General features: G+C 52.6%; 1 protein-coding gene across 1 annotated transcript; it reads right to left on the bottom strand.

The window, feature by feature from the left end:
• Window positions 1-8,044: 8,044 nt before the first annotated feature.
• LOC145412354 (uncharacterized) lies at window positions 8,045-8,620 on the bottom strand. Its single transcript, XM_080282243.1, has one exon. It carries the CDS (start codon window positions 8,618-8,620, stop codon window positions 8,045-8,047), a length of 576 nt encoding a protein of 191 aa, XP_080138369.1.
• Window positions 8,621-18,801: the final 10,181 nt, after the last annotated feature.

The raw sequence follows: 18,801 nt of genomic DNA, 5'->3' as shown, positions 1-18,801 counted from the left end.
CACACATTTTCCCTCCCCATCCCTGCTTCACACATCGCTCTTCAGCCTTATCCTATCTTCCCCTCCCTTTCTCTTTTATCACCCTTTACATTATCAGCCTTACCTCTTGTCCCCTTTCCCGTCTTTTCTGCATCTCTCTTCCATTCTCAACCCTGCTTCATCCTCCTCCTCCCCGCCCCTTTTCTAGACCCTGCCTCATCTTTCCCCCTCTCCTCCTCATCCCCCCATCCATTTTCAGTCCTATCTAATGCCACCTTTTCCCTTTTTTCATCTCTCCTTCCCCTTCTCTACGCCATGTCTCCCTTTCCTCTCCTCCTCATCTTCAACCACCCTTCGTATGCCTTCTTCATCCCCTCCCCCTTCTCTTTCTAAACTCTATCTCATCTCTCCTTTTCCCTCTTCTTCTCATCTTCCCTGCCCCCTCTCCACCTCATCCCGCCTTCCCTTCTGGTTCTCATGCCATCTTCACCACTTCTTCATCCCATCAATCCATCCCCCTCTCCCTTTCCCATCCCAGCCCTCCCATCTCCCTCACCCCTGACCGGGCACGCGCACTGTCTCTCCGTGTTTGCCAAGACCTTCATTACGGCACCTACACAAACACTGGATCGTTACTAAGCGGCGGTGGTGATTTCGTAACATCTCTTCGTTCGCGATATATTCTGTAAAGTATACCTCAATATCCTCTTGTGTGTTACTGATGGAAATTGCTTGATATTAATAGGATACAAGTAACACAGGACTACAAGAATGTGTTAAGGTGTAATAAGCAGAATAAATCCTTAAAGAAGAGGTGTTATGAAGATTTCTGTACCATGTAGGATGCAGGCCATTTATGATGGGCTCCTGACAGGCACCATCCTTCACGTCCATGTCCAGTGATCCCCTTACAGTCCTCCTCACTGTTCTGATAACAGTGAGTTTCTCTCGAACATCACTGCCTTCTCAGAAAATCGAGTTTATAACGAGACACAAACAGGTGAAGGGAGACATGCACAGAGAGAGAGAGGGGGGGGGAGGGGGGTACTTCCTATTGGCTTGACTCTAAATTTCCCGTCACGGCACTTAACGTTTGTCTTCCTTCACTTCTCTGCGCCTCAGACTGGGTGATATCAACATCTCTAAATATTCTTTACGCAGTCAGTCTAATTATTTACTCAGCCCAGAAGAGACTGCTGTAACTGAAGGGGACAGCAGATCATTGGACAAAACTGTATATGTGTATTATTCTGTATATCACCAGACGATAGATATATAAACTGATACAGGTGCAGTAGGTAGACAGAAAGATAAACATAAGGCACATTACTAGACTGATTGACGAAACTGCACTTGAATTTATATAGGAAAACAACATACATGGGTGGTTAGGCTGAAAGATGATACGCTCAAATTGGCAGACATACTAATGTGGACGACCACTGTTCATCCAAATGATAATATTGATGGTCATCTCGGTTTTGACCTGTCACTAACACTCTTCCTCGTATTTATCGCTAATCTTCTGAACTGTATATCTAACTCTATTCAGCCTTAAGTTTCGTTTACTAACTCTTCCCTATTCACCAATAACCTTGTGAGGTACAGTAACGTTCAGGAGAAATGATACACACCTGCTCATATTGTCCTCTGTAGAGTCTACTACTAGTGAGATGTGGAACCATTTCATTTACTGTCTGGTGCACTGGTCATCAATGCGTCAATATGTGAGGGAATTAGTTCCAAATCTTACCACCAATGGATACCATTAGTACACTACACAAGTAGATGTGTATCGTTTCTCCTGAACGCAACTGTACATGTTTGTTCCTATCCAGCAATACACTGATGACTCCATCCTCTACTTTTCGACCCACCTATAACAACGTCTATCACAAGAGTCACAACAAAAATTACGGAATGAAGCTCTGGCAAACCTGGTCTGATTTTTTAGGTATTGCTGACTGGCTTAAAAAAAAAAAAAAAAAGTTGCTTTTATTGCGTCGAAAACAATTCCTCCTTTCAGCTCGACACAGTCCTCCAGATGACATTTTCTTTTTCTTTAGTAACATACATCTTAGTCCTTCAACAGATATCGATATTCGAGGTGTCTCCTTTCTTACGGTCTACTGTGGGAAGTTCGTATTACCTGTCTTGCAAAAACAGCTTCACAGAGGTTAGACGTCTTGATTCGACTCCATACATTTCTAACCCCATTAAGTTAGTGAATTTATGCAAGAACCTTATCCGTCCCTGTATTCAATACGGCTCTCATTGTGTGTGGATAAGGGAGGGAAGTGTGAGGATCAAAACAAATGCACTTTCTAACAGCGTGGAATCAAAGCATTCATTCATTGCTATAACCACTCTAACCAACCATTGCTCAGTCCCAGGCTTTCTTACCTTCAAGGAACTTAGCACACATGGGGAATAGAAAAGCTGCATATAGAAAAGCCACTTTATTTAATGTATTCAAAAGGTATAAAAAAAGTTATTTACAGAACACAAACAACACAAATACACACATAAACACAAGCACAAACAAACTTACAACTACACCTTACATTCTAAGGAGGATCATATGTGCTACCTGTCCTACGTTGCTAACATGTACTATAGAGATCTAAGAGTACTGAGGTAATGTGCTACCTAAAATACTACGGTTAGGGAGTACTACATCCTGAAATTCCACTGTAATGTGCTACCAAAAGTACAATTACACTACGCCGAACATGCTACAAAATGTACTGAGGTTATATGAGGCAATACCAGTTTTGTTTACGTACAGCTCTATCCTACTGTGCTGTAAAATGTACTATGTTAAGAAAGTACTCTGATGTGCTATGAAATGTAATGACTAACCACTTCTGCCAGGGAACTTCTTTTCCTTTTAATTCTAGCGTGGCTAACGTCAGGCGATTTTATTCAGTGTATGTAAAACGTCTCCCGGTTATCAAGTTGAACGTCTTCACCCTGAGGAGTCTCTCTTTACATGAATAAAACAGTTTAGCGTCTGCGAGAATAAAATACAATGTACGTACTAGGGATAAAGGGGTTAATGGGGATTGTCTCTCATCCCTTCACCGTGGAATCTCTCTCCTTTGACAAATATCATCTGTCGTTAGCCAAAATTTAACATTAAGTACATCCTGGGGCTAAAGCGGTTGAAGTGTATTGTCATATAAAACTAAAATATGCTACCAAAATAAAATGTATATATTTGAATGTGCTATCAAATGTGATGAAGTTACAGTACACTAATATCCTAATGTACAAGTACTGTACTACCAAATGTACTAAAGCAGTGTGTGCAATTAACCTTCCTAACTCCAACACCATTCTCACTACATTAATTGCTCTGAGAAAGACAATGGGGTGGGCTGTAGTCATATGAGTAACCATAATAAGTAACTGTTATACTTAAGTAACTATCTCGTAATCTAAAGGTTACCACAGTTACTTATAATTCTCTGGATTTGTGTAAAGTGTGGCAGAAGGAGAAGAGGTGATAGTAGTAGAGAGTTCGCGAGGAGAAGGAGGGACCAAGAATATATGCTAAACGTTTATTCTGATTCTTCTTATTGTAGAGGGAAGCATTAAGATGTGGAGAGACTGGAAGAAGAAGAAAGAACGGGAACGAGGCGGAAAGAGAGAGTTGAGAAAATAAGAAGGAGAGGATTAGCTGGGATGAAAGAAAGATTCGTGGCAAAGTGCGAGAGAGAAATCGTGGCTGACCCAAAAAAGAAGTGACATTGAGTTGGGATGGAATGATGGATTACTTGGTAGCTACGGAAACACGAGGAAGAGGATTACCTGTGAGAAAACAAAGATCTGTGCCTAAGTGGAAGAGAGGATTAGTGGTCGAACTGGTTAGACGTGGGTCTGTATTCTCGTCGGTTAAGGAAGCTCCCTAACATCTCTTCCTTAGCGATTTATATTTGGATATGGGTGTTAACATCCCTTTGTATGGTATTTATGCAGAGTATGGAGACACTGGATTTATGTAACACAGAAGAGTAGAGTAAGGTGTAATAAGCAAAATAAATCGCTTAGGAAAAGTTGCTTGGATGCCTCTTTAAGCTACGAGAATATGACCTTGGAATGACAGTGAGCTTAGAGGAATAAAGAAATATTTATTGAAAAGTACAGGAGAGAACAGGGATACCAGGACCCGTCTCATTACCAGCTTTGTGGACTTCTTGCTACACCTCCTTACCATTATTGTTTGTATCTGGTACGGTTATATTTTCTTATGTTATTTATCCCCAATATGTCAGTCAAAAACAAATAAAGGAAACACACACAGGAATAATGAAAAATAATGCCCAAAATTATCGATACTGAAGAGGGCCTGGAGAACATCCTAAATTGACAAAAATACAGACCAAGAACGAGAAGGAGGGAGGGAGGGAGGGAGGGAGGGAGGGAGGGAGGGAGGGAGGAAGGAAGGAAGGAAGGAGGGAGGAAGTAGGGAGGGAGGGAGGGAGGAAGGAAGGAAGGAAGGAAGGAGGGAGGGAGGGAGGGAGGGAGGGAGGGAGGGAGGGAGGGAGGGAGGGAGGAAGGAAGGAAAGAGTGTTTGTTAAAATTGATAGGAGACGCAGAGAAAGGCCAAGCACGAAACAGGGGAAGAGAGTAGAACAAAACAAAACAAGAAACCTGGCTGGGATGGAATGAAGTACCAGAGGAGAAAAGAGTCAAATGGAATACAGTAGGAAGTAGGGCTGCTATGTAGTGAAGTACCATTTGTAAGAAGAGAAGTTGAAAAGAATAAACACGAGGTGGGGTTAGAGGTGGGTTGAAGTACCAGAGGTGAGAGGGGAGAAGGTGTTGTGTAGACTATGATTCCCGCGGGAGGTGGGTGAATATTCATCAGGGTTGCGTGAGATACATTCAGAGTGGCAGAAGGATAAGAGAGGCCGCATGTTGTATGTATTTGGCACACGTATTGGTAATTGCGATAGGAGACTGGAAGTGTGAATGTAGGAGTGAATGTAAGTGTGTGTGTGTGTGTGTGTGTGTGTGTGTGTGTGTGTGTGTTTTCATGACAGTAATAGTACTGTGAGGTGCAGTCATGTAAAAGTGAGAATTAGATACATTAGGACATAGATTTGTGAATTTTACAGATTATATTAGACAGATAAATTTTAGCAAGTGATACGCAGAAAGTTGGACAGACATAAGAAGTGACAGATCACTTACTGCATCAGCTAATTCTAATGAACAGAGTAATATACATATGGCAACTGAAGAACAATATGGCAAACAATTACCTGGTCACGTCATAGCCTTAAACACGGCAACATGGCACAGAGACTAGCATCAAAATATTGCCCATATTACAAGTCCAAACACTCGCAAGAACATTTCAATCAGTTTTCCTTATATTTCAAGTTCTTTTCCAAAAAATGTGACCTTTTTTTTCCAGAATCCTTAGTGGCATTAAAATATTCTCGAATTTCGAATAAATGAAATAACTGTTCATCGAAAGGGCATTTTTAAAGTTCGGTTTTCCGGAGATCCACATTTTCCATGGCATATTTTCCTACGTCCTATCTTAGCAGCATCAAAATATTGCCATCCAAGCGAGTTAACTTAATCCCTTCAGAACCAGGACGTCGTTTGTAGAGGTTTTCTTCTAGCCCATCTACTAGCGATTAATTTTTCAACTTTACTGTGGACTTTGAGAATTGATAGGGAAGATATTGCGTTCCTTAACCCCCTCTTCACTACCAGGCGGCTTTCCCCTACTGAGAAAGAAAAAGTCGATAGCAGCAACATACGGTACAAATGACGTCCTCGAGCTGAAGAGATTGTGTGTCCAAATAATCACTTGGGCAGTTCTATCGAAGTTATTTTTCAGGATCACTTTCTTTTGTGTATAAATTCCCATAATACCTGTAGTTTTTCCTGCATCTTTTATCACTATTAAACTACTGCTAAAAATCTGAATACCTTTAGAACCTAGATAACTGCACTGTAATATTTTTCATTTTTTTCCAATGAATGTTACAAATTTTTCTCAAGAAATAAAAATCTGTATATAGTTTTTTTTTTTTTTTTTCATAGTTTTTCTGGTATCAAAATATTGCCCAAATTAACTTATCGACAAATGAATGGTTCAGTTGCGTGGAAAGTCAACCATTCCTTTTTTTCTAATGAATATTTACAATTTTTTTCTATACACAGTTTCCATGACAGTTTTTCTACACTTTATTCCGCACTTTTTCTTATCTGTTTTGGAGAACTGGTGTATGGGAGAGAAGACTCATGTCGTGCATACCTTTTCTAAGACAGTACAGATAGAATGGCTTATCATTAATTATCATGTAGTATACAGTCTCATAAGAATTAACATGATAGCCTCCGTTTGCTTTTCTCTTGCTTAACTGCAATTTTTCTCACTCTGACAACACAGATAGCAGTCATAACCACCCCAGTAACACAAAGCCTCGTATCAATACATCAGCTGGCGTTTGCTCAGCTTTCCTCAGTGCTGTTCTTCCTCATAATACCCGGACAAAATTAAAGAGGTATGTTTCTTAATAGTCTCTCTCTAATTTACCCATTCAACCCAAGAATGGCTTTTTTTTTTTTCTTTTATTTCAGTCTTGCCACATCCACAAGATTTATATTCGACTTGGGAAAGACTTTGTATTTTAAAAGTTACTGAAGGCTATGTTTAACCCATCTTACTTGCAAAGTATGACCTAAACTGGATATAATCATTTGGAGATAGCAGAGATAAAAGCATGTTATCATAAAGAAAAGGTGAATATCTTTTCCCACTCTCGTCAGATAAATACCAGCTCCTTACCCTACTACTCACAACATGCAGCCTCAATAGGATCATGCAGGTCTTCTCTTGCCTGTTTCCATTGCATTATAGGGGTTAGAAGTTCGTCTATTATTTCACTGCATCTGCTTCACACTTAGGGCACATAGTCACTTTCTCCTTCAATGCATCAGATCAATGAAATTCCCCTATAGGCAGAGAAAAATTCTAAGCTTCTCTCACTTCAGGAACATTAATTTTTCTCACCTCGGGAGTATTAGCCAGCAGAGAGAAGTAAGAAACTGAAGAGGTGAAATACTAAACGAACTCTTCTCCCCGACCGTACTTCCTGCTGTTAGTCATATGTTCGCAAAGATATTACAAACTGCTTAAGCACGGTTGTTTTTGTTGACGGTATTACTGGCGTAGGGTACAATTCACACGTAAGAGAGTTATTATATTTTCATTAGTTTTAGTCATGTGGCCTCAATATTTGGTACGATGGAATATTATTTTCTTTAATACTGAAGGCTTACAGTCTAAGCAAATCCACGTGTAATCTAGTTCTTAACTGTTTGTCTGTCTTCCTAGCAATTTAACATTAGCAAATGTGTGGCACATGCAGAGCTGTTTTCATTTTTTCATACTGAACACTTAATTTTATTCAAGAAACCACATAGTCCACACGCAACTTGGTTTTTAACTATCACTGAACGTCAGTAAGTGTTCAGCAGTAGTAAATATGTAGCATGCTCAACAGATGAAGTGTTTACAGACTATAGAGGCCTTAAGATTTTCAATCGCGTCACTAGGATTCATTCTCCTTATCACTATTCCGTTCCTTCAGCCCTAGGCTAGGTAAGGTGATAATTATACACAATATTTGGCACGGTGAACGAACAGGCACTTTTGTTGTAAACGATGACGATGATGATATACAAGTCCGTACTGACAGAGTACAGTGAGATAAAATTATGTACTTGATATGTCCTTGAGTTTAGTTGATGATAATGATGACGAGATATGGTACAGAAGCGTCGCACGTAATAACACTCAGCTTTTTCAATTGTGTCACTGCTGGTCGTCCTTAAAGGTGTGGTAGAGCTGTGGTGGAGTGAGAGTAAGCTGGAGCTATAGTAGAGTGTGGTGGAGGTACGGTAAAGGTGTTATAGCGTGTGGTGGAGGTAAGACAGGGTGTGATGGGATAGTAAGGTAAGGTGGAATGTGAGGGACGCGGTACAGTGCATTAGTGTGTGCTGGAGGTGTTGTGGAGATGCGATAGGTTGTGAGAGCTCAGGTGAGAAGCAACATGCCCTTTCCCTCAGCCTCCAGCAACAGGTGGAGTGGGTCTTGGAGAGGTAATGGCGGAAGGTCGTAGAATACATCCAGGGGGTCGTCCAAAAAACAGGAGTCGTCGGATAGCAAGTCGTCCAGGTCAGTGGGGGAGTCTAGGGACGGAAGGCGGGGTGAGGCAGGCTGTGGCAGGAAGGGTGAAGTTGGATGAGGCAGGAATGGTGAGGAAGGGTGAGGGTCAGCATTGAGAACCTCACTGAGAGCCCTGATATAGTCCACAGCCAGGCGCAATGTTGTGATCTTGGTCATGATGGACGGGGTACTTGCCGCCTCAACCTCCACAGCCTCGGGAAGCACCTGTCGCAGCGTATCGAAGGCCTTGTTGATCTCCTTCATCCGGTGTCGCTCCCTGGCATTGGCTGTCTTTCTACGGTATTTTGACAGTGGCGCAGGTCGTGATTTGGCTTTAGCTCCCCCTGGGGTCCTGGTCGCCTGCTGCTGCAGCCGCTTCACCATTCTGCGAGGTCGCAACCTGTATTTCTCTCCCTCCCGCATCGCGCCCTCGCACCGCACCATTATGCAAGTTCACTCCCTACACCAGTATCGAAATCACCACACCACTCTACTAGATAACTTCCTACGAAGTCGGAGTCACTGGGGACTTGTTGCCAAGATTACTCCTTGTTGCACTGTCGAAATCACCAATGTACTTGTTGCACTGCCCAAGCCATCTGGACTGTTACCCACTGATAATTTTTTCTCATTGTATTATTGTAATCAGCCGGAAAGGAATCTCACAAGAAAGTATTTGCCTGTATGTGTTGGCGTCTTTCATGCTCTTGAAAAGTGGGTGTGAGAAGAGCCAGGGAGTCGCATGCTGGTGCCTCACCCCGCGGTGGAACGGAGTTATGTGAGGTGAGTGGTACGGTGAGGTGAGGAGTGTGGGGTACAGGAATGCTGGTGTCCCGGATGCTGCTGGCAGGCTCACCCTACCTCTACTACTTCCTCCTCCTTCGATGGAAATATGTTCCCAAATTAGGAAAATTCTCTTCTCTAGTGGCTCCCAGTGACAACTCCACAGGAAAAAATCACTTCTTCCATGTACCTCAACCCCACATAGGTATTCGAATAGCAGGTGTGAGGTTTGGTCAGGCGGTTTTTGCGGTAGAGGAGATGTGAAACTGTGACACGAGAACTCGGACCCAAGAGACGGAGCAATGCACACCCTCTTCGGCCAGCCGCCCGAGCAACACTGAGGAGTGAGGGACTGAGGACCGGTTCACCTGTTGCCCCCTCCAGACCTCCACACGTGCCCTCTCGCCAACAACTTCCCGAGTTTTAATCTTCGCGTTCTCTCGCAATTTCGATCTGCTCATGAACCTAAATCTACTGCTTGATACCCAGTTCCAGAGTTCATCCTGTGTGACCGAAATTAAAATTATTCCAACCCCTACCACCATCATCACCCATCTTTTGTCTCTCCCACCACTCTAAGCACTGTTTCTCTTACATTTTCTCTTTCTCTCTTTTCTTCATTTTATCAGCTTTCCTTCTGCCTTCGCATCTTCCATTCCTCTAGGTAAATCCCAAATACACGCTCTGGAACCCTTGTGTCTGTCAGAATACACACGGACACACACACACACATTGCATTCACTCACACACAAGACTCAAACTCCCACCCGTCTCAACAGATGGCGCGGCTGTCAACTTCCCATCGCTTTGGAACCCTTGTGTGGTTGAGAATATACACGGACACACCTACTGCATACACCCTGACTCAAACTCCCACCTGTCTCAACAGATGGCGTGGCTGTCGACTTCCCAACGCTGTGTAACCCTTGTGTGCGTGAGAATATATACGGACTCTCACACATTGGGTACACCTACACACACGACTCAAAATCCCACCCGTCTCAGCAGATGGCGTGGTTGTCAACTTTCCAACGTCCAAGACTTTATTTTGTCCCTGTCGCTGCTTTGGGTGCGTTTTAGTGCTATACTGACGCTAATAGCAGGCTATTTTATCTGCAGAGAATATCATCATCATCATCATCATCATCATTCTCCTCCCCCTCCTACACCCCTTCAATAATGTCATCAACATCATCATCCCCTTCTCAACATATTCAACATAATCAACATCATTCTCCTCCCCTCCTCCACCCCTTCATCATCATCATTCTCCTTCACCTCCTCCACCCCTTCATCATAATCATCATCATCATCATTCTTCTCGCCCTACTCAACCCCTTCATCATCATCATCACCATCATTCTCCATCCCCTCCTCCACCCCTTCATCATCATCATCATCATTCTCCTCCTCATCCTCCACCCCTTCATCATCATCATCACCATTCTCCTTCCCTTCCTCCACCCCTTCATCATCATCATCATCATTCGCCTCCCCCTCCACCACCCTTTCATCATCATCATCACCATCATTCTCCTCCCCCTCCTCCACCCCTTTCATCATCATCATCATCATCGTCATCATCATTCTCCTCCCCCTCCTCCACCCCTTCATCATCATCATCATCATCACCATCATTCTCCTCCCCCTCCTCCACCCCTTCATCATCACCATCATCATCGTCATCATCATTCTCCTCCCCCTCCTCCACCCCTACATCATCATCATCATCATCGTCATCATCATTCTCCTCCCCCTCCTCCACCCCTACATCATCATCATCATCATCATTCTCCTCCCCCTCCTCCACCCCTTCATCATCATCATCATCGTCATCATTCTCCTCCCCTTCTTCACCCTTTCATCATCATCATCATCCGAACCCTACTTAACATTTACAAGGAATTGGGTGAGGCAGGACCCAGTAACTAAAGTGGTAAACAACAACAGTGCTGGAACTATGAAGCACCATTGCCAGTGATATATGGCACAGATTCATTTACACATCATCCACGCCTGCGCTCACTTTGCTCCATGTAAAAACTGTCAAATCCAGTCATTTATTGTCCCATGAGGAGCGTAGGGGCATGGGGCTTAGCTGCTTAATTCTGACATTTTGGGCAATGGTGACCAGTCGATATTTCCTTAATGACATTGGGTGAAAAGTAAACCCCAGCCACCCCTCACATGAAAACCCATAATGAGCCATGTCCGGTTGAGGCGCCTAAACCCACCAGACCACAATGCGTCAAGCATAAACAATTCGCCTATGCAATTTTTTGTCAAAAGAGTTACCTTTTCAATCCAGCCACGCATTTTGTTTTCTGATTTGCTGCCACCAGACCACTGCATTCAGCTTAGGGGGTGAAGTCCAGGTTGGTGAAAAGGATGAAGGAAATAACATGACCACGGCAAATGGTGTGCTCCAGAGCTTAATTAAATCGTCTGGGGAGCAGAAAGAATTAAACGGAAAGATCCGTTGCGCTGAAGTAACTTGAAGGCTGTGTCATCTGAGTCTTCCAGGCCTGAGTTTCCCACCTAAGCTTAAATCGTTGAAGGTAGCATGAATAAAAATTGAGTAGACGTTAATTCATTCAAAGAGGTTCTCCCGCTGCTAAGAAGAAAAGAGGAGGTGGAGGAGGAGAAAGAAGAGGAAGAGGAAAGAAGAGAAGAAGAAAAACTTTATGGTATATTTATTCAGGCCAACACCAGACTATGTTGTTTAACTAGGAGGCATCGAGGCGTTCAGCGCTCAGCCCTCCTCGCTCGGCCCCTTCCTCGTCGGATCGGCGCTCAGAGGGGCCGAGGTGGGAGGAGAGGCATCGAGGTCGTTCAGCACTCAGCCCTCCTCGCTCGGCCCCTTCCTCGTCGGATCGGCGCTCAGAGGGGCCGAGGTGGGAGGAGAGGCATGGAGGTCGTTCAGCACTCAGCCCTCCTCGCTCGGCCCCTTCCTCGTCGGATGGGCGCTCAGAGGGGCCGAGGTGGGAGGAGAGGCATGGAGGTCGTTCAGCACTCAGCCCTCCTCGCTCGGCCCCTTCCTCGTCGGATCGGGGCTCAGACGGGCCGAGGTGGGAGGAGAGGCGTCGAGGTCGCTCAGCACTCAGCCCTCCTCGCTCGGCCCCTTCCTCGTCGGATCGGCGCTCAGAGGGGCCGAGGTGGGAGGAGAGGCATCGAGGGCGTTCAGCGCTCAGCCCCCCTCGCTCGGCCCCTTCCTCGTCGGATCGGCGCTCAGAGGGGCCGAGGTGGGAGGGAGAGGCATCGTCTGGTTCACACTCACTCCCTCCGCACTCGGCCGTTTCCTCGTCGAATCGACGCTGAAGAGGGTCGAGAGTGGTGACTACAACGGTCTGGAGGTAGTGATCCAAGGTTTTAGCGCGCCTCGATCAGGGTGGAACACGTCATTCCAAGGGGAAACCGATAAAATCCTCGCGAGCCTGAATTAGGCCTGCCGAGAACCGTCGAGCCCGCGGCTCACCCCTATATTTTACCAAGGGGAAGGGACCCCTTCCCGACCGGTCCGAGGCGGTGCTGCGGTCCGGCCCTCCCCGAGCCCCGTGCATGTCGCAGGCGCCTGTAGGAGGGTGGCAGCACCCAGGCCGAACCCTCTCTCGACCCTCCACACTCACACTCGGCCGGTTCCTCATCGAATCGACGCTGAGAGGCTGCAAGGTGGGAGGGGAGGCATGGAGGGGATAGCACTCAGCCCTCCTCGCTCGGCCCCTTCCTCGTCGAATCGGCGCTCCGAGGGGCCGAGGTGGGAGGAGAGGCACCGAGGGTGTTCAGCACTCAGCCCTCCTCGCTCGGCCCCTTCCTCGTCGGACCGGCGCTCATAGGGGCCGAGGTGGGAGGAGAGGCATCGAGGTCGTTCAGCACTCAGCCCTCCTCGCTCGGCCCCTTCCTCGTCGGACCGGCGCTCAGAGGGGCGCCGAGGTGGGAGGAGAGGCATCGAGGGTGTTCAGCACTCAGCCCTCCTCGCTCGGCCCCTTCCTCGTCGGATCGGCGCTCAGAGGGGCCGAGGTGGGAGGAGAGGCACGGAGGGTGTTCAGCACTCAGCCCTCCTCGCTCGGCCCCTTCCTCGTCGGATCGGCGCTCAGAGGGGCCGAGGTGGGAGGAGAGGCATGGAGGTTTAACCTGTCCAGCACTCAGCCCGCCTCGCTCGGCCCCTTCCTCGTCGGATCGACGAGCTTGGGAGGGTCGAAGGCGGGAGAGGAGGCCGTGAGCCCGTTCACCCTCTCCCTCCGCGCTGGACCCCTTCCACAGGGGATCCCAGCTCGGGAGGGTCGGAGGCGGGAGAGGAGGCCGCGAGCCCGCCCACCCTGTCCCTCCGCGCTGGACCCCTTCCACAGGGGACCCCAGCCCGGCGGGGTGTCCGGAAATTGGGAGAGGAGGCCGTGAGTCTCCCCTTCCTCACCGCTGAACCCCTTCCACAGGGGATCCCAGCTTGGGAGGGTCGAAGGCGGGAGGGGAGGCCGTGAGCCCGTTCACCCTCTCCCTCTGCGCTGGACCCCTTCCACAGGGGATCCCAGCTCGGGGGGGTCGAAAGCGGGAGGGCAGGCCGTGAGCCCGTCCACCACCCTCTCCCTCTCCCTCGCTGCTGGGCCCCTTCCACAGGGGATCCCGGCTTGGGAGGGTCGGAGGTGGCCAAACCGAGGGTCGATTTTTCGACTTGGGTGCGGCTACAACCCGGGAGGTCTCCTGAACCCCGGGAGTTAATGCTGCTCTTTCTCGCGAACGGCGATGGGGGCGGCAAAAAATTCACTTTGGGGGCGGCTGTGCCCAGGATTTAATCAAGGAAGGGGGTCCCCAGGCAGACGGACCCCCTTCCAGGCCAGAGCAGCCCGAGCGCACTGTAGCGGTTCAGCGGTGGGTCTCGGGGAGTTGTACCCCCGCCACTGGACAGGGCCCCGGGCCACCACTCCTCCGCCTCAGTGCAGGGAGCTGGCATGGTCGAGGGGCCAGAGCGCTGGGAGGGCAGAGTGTGCCCGCGCCATTCCCTGCGCCTCCAACACTCCGGAGCTGAGCTGCAGCGAAGGAGTGGCCTGTGGAGTAGCGGGAGAGATCAGGCAGTCGTCCCGTTGGCACACAAGCCCTGCCCCTCAGCGTAGTGCAGTGCAGGCATGCGTGGCTCGGCCTCTGGCTGTGTGGGGAGAGTGTGCTCGCGCCCCTCCCCTCCGCCTGTGATCGTCCGGAGCTCTGCTGATGCTGCAGCAGCACCAGCGATGGAGTCGGACGTGGAGCAGCGGAGAGGATCATGGGGTCATCTCGTCGGCACAGAAGCTCTCCCCCTCGGTGCAGGGCAGTGCAGGTGAGCATAGCTCGGCCTCCGGCCGTGTGGGGAGAGTGTGCCCGTGCCCTTCCCTCCGCCTCGACCCCTCTAGAGCTGAGCAGCAGCAGCGGAGGAGCAGAGGGGGTGATCGTGGCGTCGGCACACAAGCTCTTCCCCTCAAGTGCAGGGCAGTGCAGGTGAGCGTGGCTCGGCCTCTGGCCGTACGGGGAGAGTGTGCCCGTGCCCTTCCCTCCGCCTCGACCCCTCTAGAGCTGAGCAGCAGCAGCAGCAGCAGAGGAGGAGGAGCAGAGGAGGTGATCGTGGGGTCGGCACACAAGCTCTTCCCCTCAAGTGCAGGGCAGTGCAGGTGAGCGTGGCTCGGCCTCTGGCCGTACGGGGAGAGCGTGCCCGTGCCCTTCCCTCCGCCTCGACCCCTCTAGAGCTGAGCAGCAGTAGCAGCAGCAGCAGCAGCAGCAGAGGAGGTGATCGTGGGGTCGGCACACAAGCTCTTCCCCTCAAGTGCAGGGCAGTGCAGGTGAGCGTGGCTCGGCCTCTGGCCGTACGGGGAGAGTGTGCCCGTGCCCTTCCCTCCGCCTCGAGCCCTCTAGAGCTGAGCAGCAGCAGCAGCAGCAGCGGAGGAGGAGCAGAGGAGGTGATCGTGGGGTCGGCACACAAGCTCTTCCCCTCAAGTGCAGGGCAGTGCAGGTGAGCGTGGCTCGGCCTCTGGCCGTACGGGGAGAGTGTGCCCGTGCCCTTCCCTCCGCCTCGACCCCTCTAGAGCTGAGCAGCAGCAGCAGCAGCAGCAGAGGAGGAGGAGCAGAGGAGGTGATCGTGGGGTCGGCACACAAGCTCTTCCCCTCAAGTGCAGGGCAGTGCAGGTGAGCGTGGCTCGGCCTCTGGCCGTACGGGGAGAGTGTGCCCGTGCCCTTCCCTCCGCCTCGAGCCCTCTAGAGCAGCAGCAGCAGAGGAGGTGATCGTGGGGTCGGCACACAAGCTCCTCCCCTCGGTGCAGGGCAGTGCAGGTGAGCGTGGCTCGGCCTCTGGCCGTACGGGGAGAGTGTGCCCGTGCCCTTCCCTCCGCCTCGACCCCTCTAGAGCTGAGCAGCAGCAGCAGAGGAGGCGTTCGTGGGGTCAGCACACGAGCCCTTTCCCCTCGGTGCAGGGCAGTGCAGGTGAGCGTGGCTCGGCCTCTGGCCGTACGGGGAGAGTGTGCCCGTGCCCTTCCCTCCGCCTCCAGCCCTCTAGAGCTGAGCAGCAGCAGCAGCAGAGGAGGTGAACGTGGGGTCGGCACACAAGCTCTTCCCCTCGGTGCAGGGCAGTGCAGGTGAGCGTGGCTCGGCCTCTGGCCGTACGGGGAGAGTGTGCCCGCGCCCTTCCCTTCGCCTCGAGCCCTCCAGAGCTGAGCAGCAGCAGCGGAGGAGCAGAGGAGGTGATCGTGGGGTCGGCACACAAGCTCTTCCCCTCAAGTGCAGGGCAGTGCAGGTGAGCGTGGCTCGGCCTCTGGCCGTACGGGGAGAGTGTGCCCGTGCCCTTCCCTCCGCCTCGAGCCCTCTAGAGCTGAGCAGCAGCAGCAGCAGCAGCAGCAGCAGCAGCAAAGGAGGAGGACACGGGGTAGTGGAGGTGATCGTGGGGTCGGCCCACAAGCTCCTCCCCTCGGTGCAGGTGAGCGTGGCTCGGCCTCTGGCCGCGTGGGGAGAGTGTGCCCGCGCCCTTCCCTCCGCCTCCAACGCTCCAGAGCCGAGCACCGGCCAAGGAGTAGCAGTCCATGGAGCAACGAGAGGGAACGGGGGCGGTGGCACGCGAGCTCCTGGCCCACCCCGGTGCAGCGCAGGGCATGCATCGCTCGTCCTGTGGCCGTGGGCGGGGGAGTGTTCCCGTGCCGTCCGCACGCTGGGCCCGGCCCTCCTCCCGCTTACTGCAGGCAGGACACTGTCCTGGGGTAGTGGGGGCGGCGGGCGAGGCCGTGACCCCGACGGACGGTTCACCCCCTTCCTCCGCGCTCGGGCCCTTCCACAGGGGATCCAAGCTTGGGGGGGTCGAGGGAGGCCGAACCGGGGTCGGATTCCCGACTTGGGTGCGGCCCCTTCCGTTGAAATGCCAGGCCCCGAGGAGTTTCTACCGCTCTCTCCCCCGAACGCGGGAAGGGGGCCCAAAAATAAACTTTTTTCGGGGCTGTGCCCGGGATTTTACCGAGGAAGAGGGACCCCTTCCTACCCGGCAGTGTCGGCAGAGCAGGCCGGGCGTGCTGCAGTGGTTCAGCGGTGGGTCTCGGAGGCTGAGCCTCCGCCGCTGGACAGGGCCCCGGGCCGCCCCTCCCCCGCCTCAGTGCAGGGAGCCGGTGTGGTCGAGGGGCCGGGAGAGCAGAGTGTGCCCGAGCCCTTCCCTCTCCGCCTCCGCCTCCGGCCCTCCCGAGCGGCGCTGAGCTGCAGCAAAGGAGTGGCCCATGGGGCAGTGAGAGTGGGATTGTGGGGCCATCTGGCTGGCACAAAAGCTCGTCCCGTCAGTGCAGGGCAGTGCAGGTGCGCAAAGCTGGGCCTCTGGCCGTACGGGAGAGTGTTCCCGTGCCCTTCCCTCCGCCTCTGGCCCTCTAGAGCTGAGCAGCAGCAGCAGCAGCAGCAGCAGCAGAGGAGGTGATTGTTGGGTCGGCACACAAGCTCTTCCCCTCAAGGGCAGGGCAGTGCAGGTGAGCGTGGCTCGGCCTCTGGCCGTACGGGGAGAGTGTGCCCGTGCCCTTCCCTCCGCCTCGAGCCCTCTAGAGCTGAGCAGCAGCAGCAGCAGCAGCAGCAGCAGCAGCGAAGGAGGAGGACACGGGGCAGTGGAGGTGATCGTGGGGTCGGCACACAAGCTCCTCCCCTCGGTGCAGGTGAGCGTGGCTCGGCCTCTGGCCGTGTGGGGAGAGTGTGCCCGCGCCCTTCCCTCCGCCTCGAGCCCTCTAGAGCTGAGCAGCAGCAGCAGCAGCAAAGGAGGAGGACACGGGGTAGTGGAGGTGATCGTGGGGTCGGCCCACAAGCTCCTCCCCTCGGTGCAGGTGAGCGTGGCTCGGCCTCTGGCCGTGTGGGGAGAGTGTGCCCGCGCCCTTCCCTCCGCCTCCAACGCTCCAGAGCCGAGCACCGGCCAAGGAGTAGTAGTCCATGGAGCAACGAGAGGGAACGGGGGCGGTGGCACGCGAGCTCCTGGCCCACCCCGGTGCAGCGCAGGGCATGCATCGCTCGTCCTGTGGCCGTGGGCGGGGGAGTGTTCCCGTGCCGTCCGCACGCTGGGCCCGGCCCTCCTCCCGCTTACTGCAGGCAGGACACTGTCCTGGGGTAGTGGGGGCGGCGGGCGAGGCCGTGACCCCGACGGACGGTTCACCCCCTTCCTCCGCGCTCGGGCCCTTCCACAGGGGATCCAAGCTTGGGGGGGTCGAGGGAGGCCGAACCGGGGGTCGGATTCCCGACTTGGGTGCGGCCCCTTCCGTTGAAATGCCAGGCCCCGAGGAGTTTCTACCGCTCTCTCCCCCGAACGCGGAAGGGGGCCCAAAAATAAACTTTTTTCGGGGCTGTGCCCGGGATTTTACCGAGGAAGAGGGACCCCTTCCTACCCGGCAGTGTCGGCAGAGCAGGCCGGGCGTGCTGCAGTGGTTCAGCGGTGGGTCTCGGAGGCTGAGCCTCCGCCGCTGGACAGGGCCCCGGGCCGCCCCTCCCCCGCCTCAGTGCAGGGAGCCGGTGTGGTCGAGGGGCCGGGAGAGCAGAGTGTGCCCGAGCCCTTCCCTCTCCGCCTCCGCCTCCGGCCCTCCCGAGCGGCGCTGAGCTGCAGCAAAGGAGTGGCCCATGGGGCAGTGAGAGTGGGATTGTGGGGCCATCTGGCTGGCACAAAAGCTCGTCCCGTCAGTGCAGGGCAGTGCAGGTGCGCAAAGCTGGGCCTCTGGCCGTACGGGGAGAGTGTTCCCGTGCCCTTCCCTCCGCCTCTGGCCCTCTAGAGCTGAGCAGCAGCAGCAGCAGCAGAGGAGGTGATTGTTGGGTCGGCACACAAGCTCTTCCCCTCAAGGGCAGGGCAGTGCAGGTGAGCGTGGCTCGGCCTCTGGCCGTACGGGGAGAGTGTGCCCGTGCCCTTCCCTCCGCCTCGAGCCCTCTAGAGCTGAGCAGCAGCAGCAGCAGCAGCAGCAGCAGCAGCGAAGGAGGAGGACACGGGGCAGTGGAGGTGATCGTGGGGTCGGCACACAAGCTCCTCCCCTCGGTGCAGGTGAGCGTGGCTCGGCCTCTGGCCGTGTGGGGAGAGTGTGCCCGCGCCCTTCCCTCCGCCTCGAGCCCTCTAGAGCTGAGCAGCAGCAGCAGCAGCAAAGGAGGAGGACACGGGGTAGTGGAGGTGATCGTGGGGTCGGCCCACAGCTCCTCCCCTCGGTGCAGGTGAGCGTGGCTCGGCCTCTGGCCGTGTGGGGAGAGTGTGCCCGCGCCCTTCCCTCCGCCTCCAACGCTCCAGAGCCGAGCACCGGCCAAGGAGTAGTAGTCCATGGAGCAACGAGAGGGAACGGGGCGGTGGCACGCGAGCTCCTGGCCCACCCCGGTGCAGCGCAGGGCATGCATCGCTCGTCCTGTGG

Source organism: Coenobita brevimanus, chromosome 93 (assembly GCF_032717465.1).
Source record: "Coenobita brevimanus isolate Jiangsu-jjx chromosome 93, ASM3271746v2, whole genome shotgun sequence".
Taxonomy (NCBI): domain Eukaryota; kingdom Metazoa; phylum Arthropoda; class Malacostraca; order Decapoda; family Coenobitidae; genus Coenobita; species Coenobita brevimanus.
Note: the sequence above shows the minus strand (reverse complement) of the source record. Positions and strands in the feature narration are given on the sequence as shown.

Excerpts from the sequence above, each read along its gene's own strand:
- LOC145412354 (XM_080282243.1), bottom strand. The coding sequence starts at position 8,620 with ATGGTGCGGTGCGAGGGCGCGATGCGGGAGGGAGAGAAATACAGGTTG.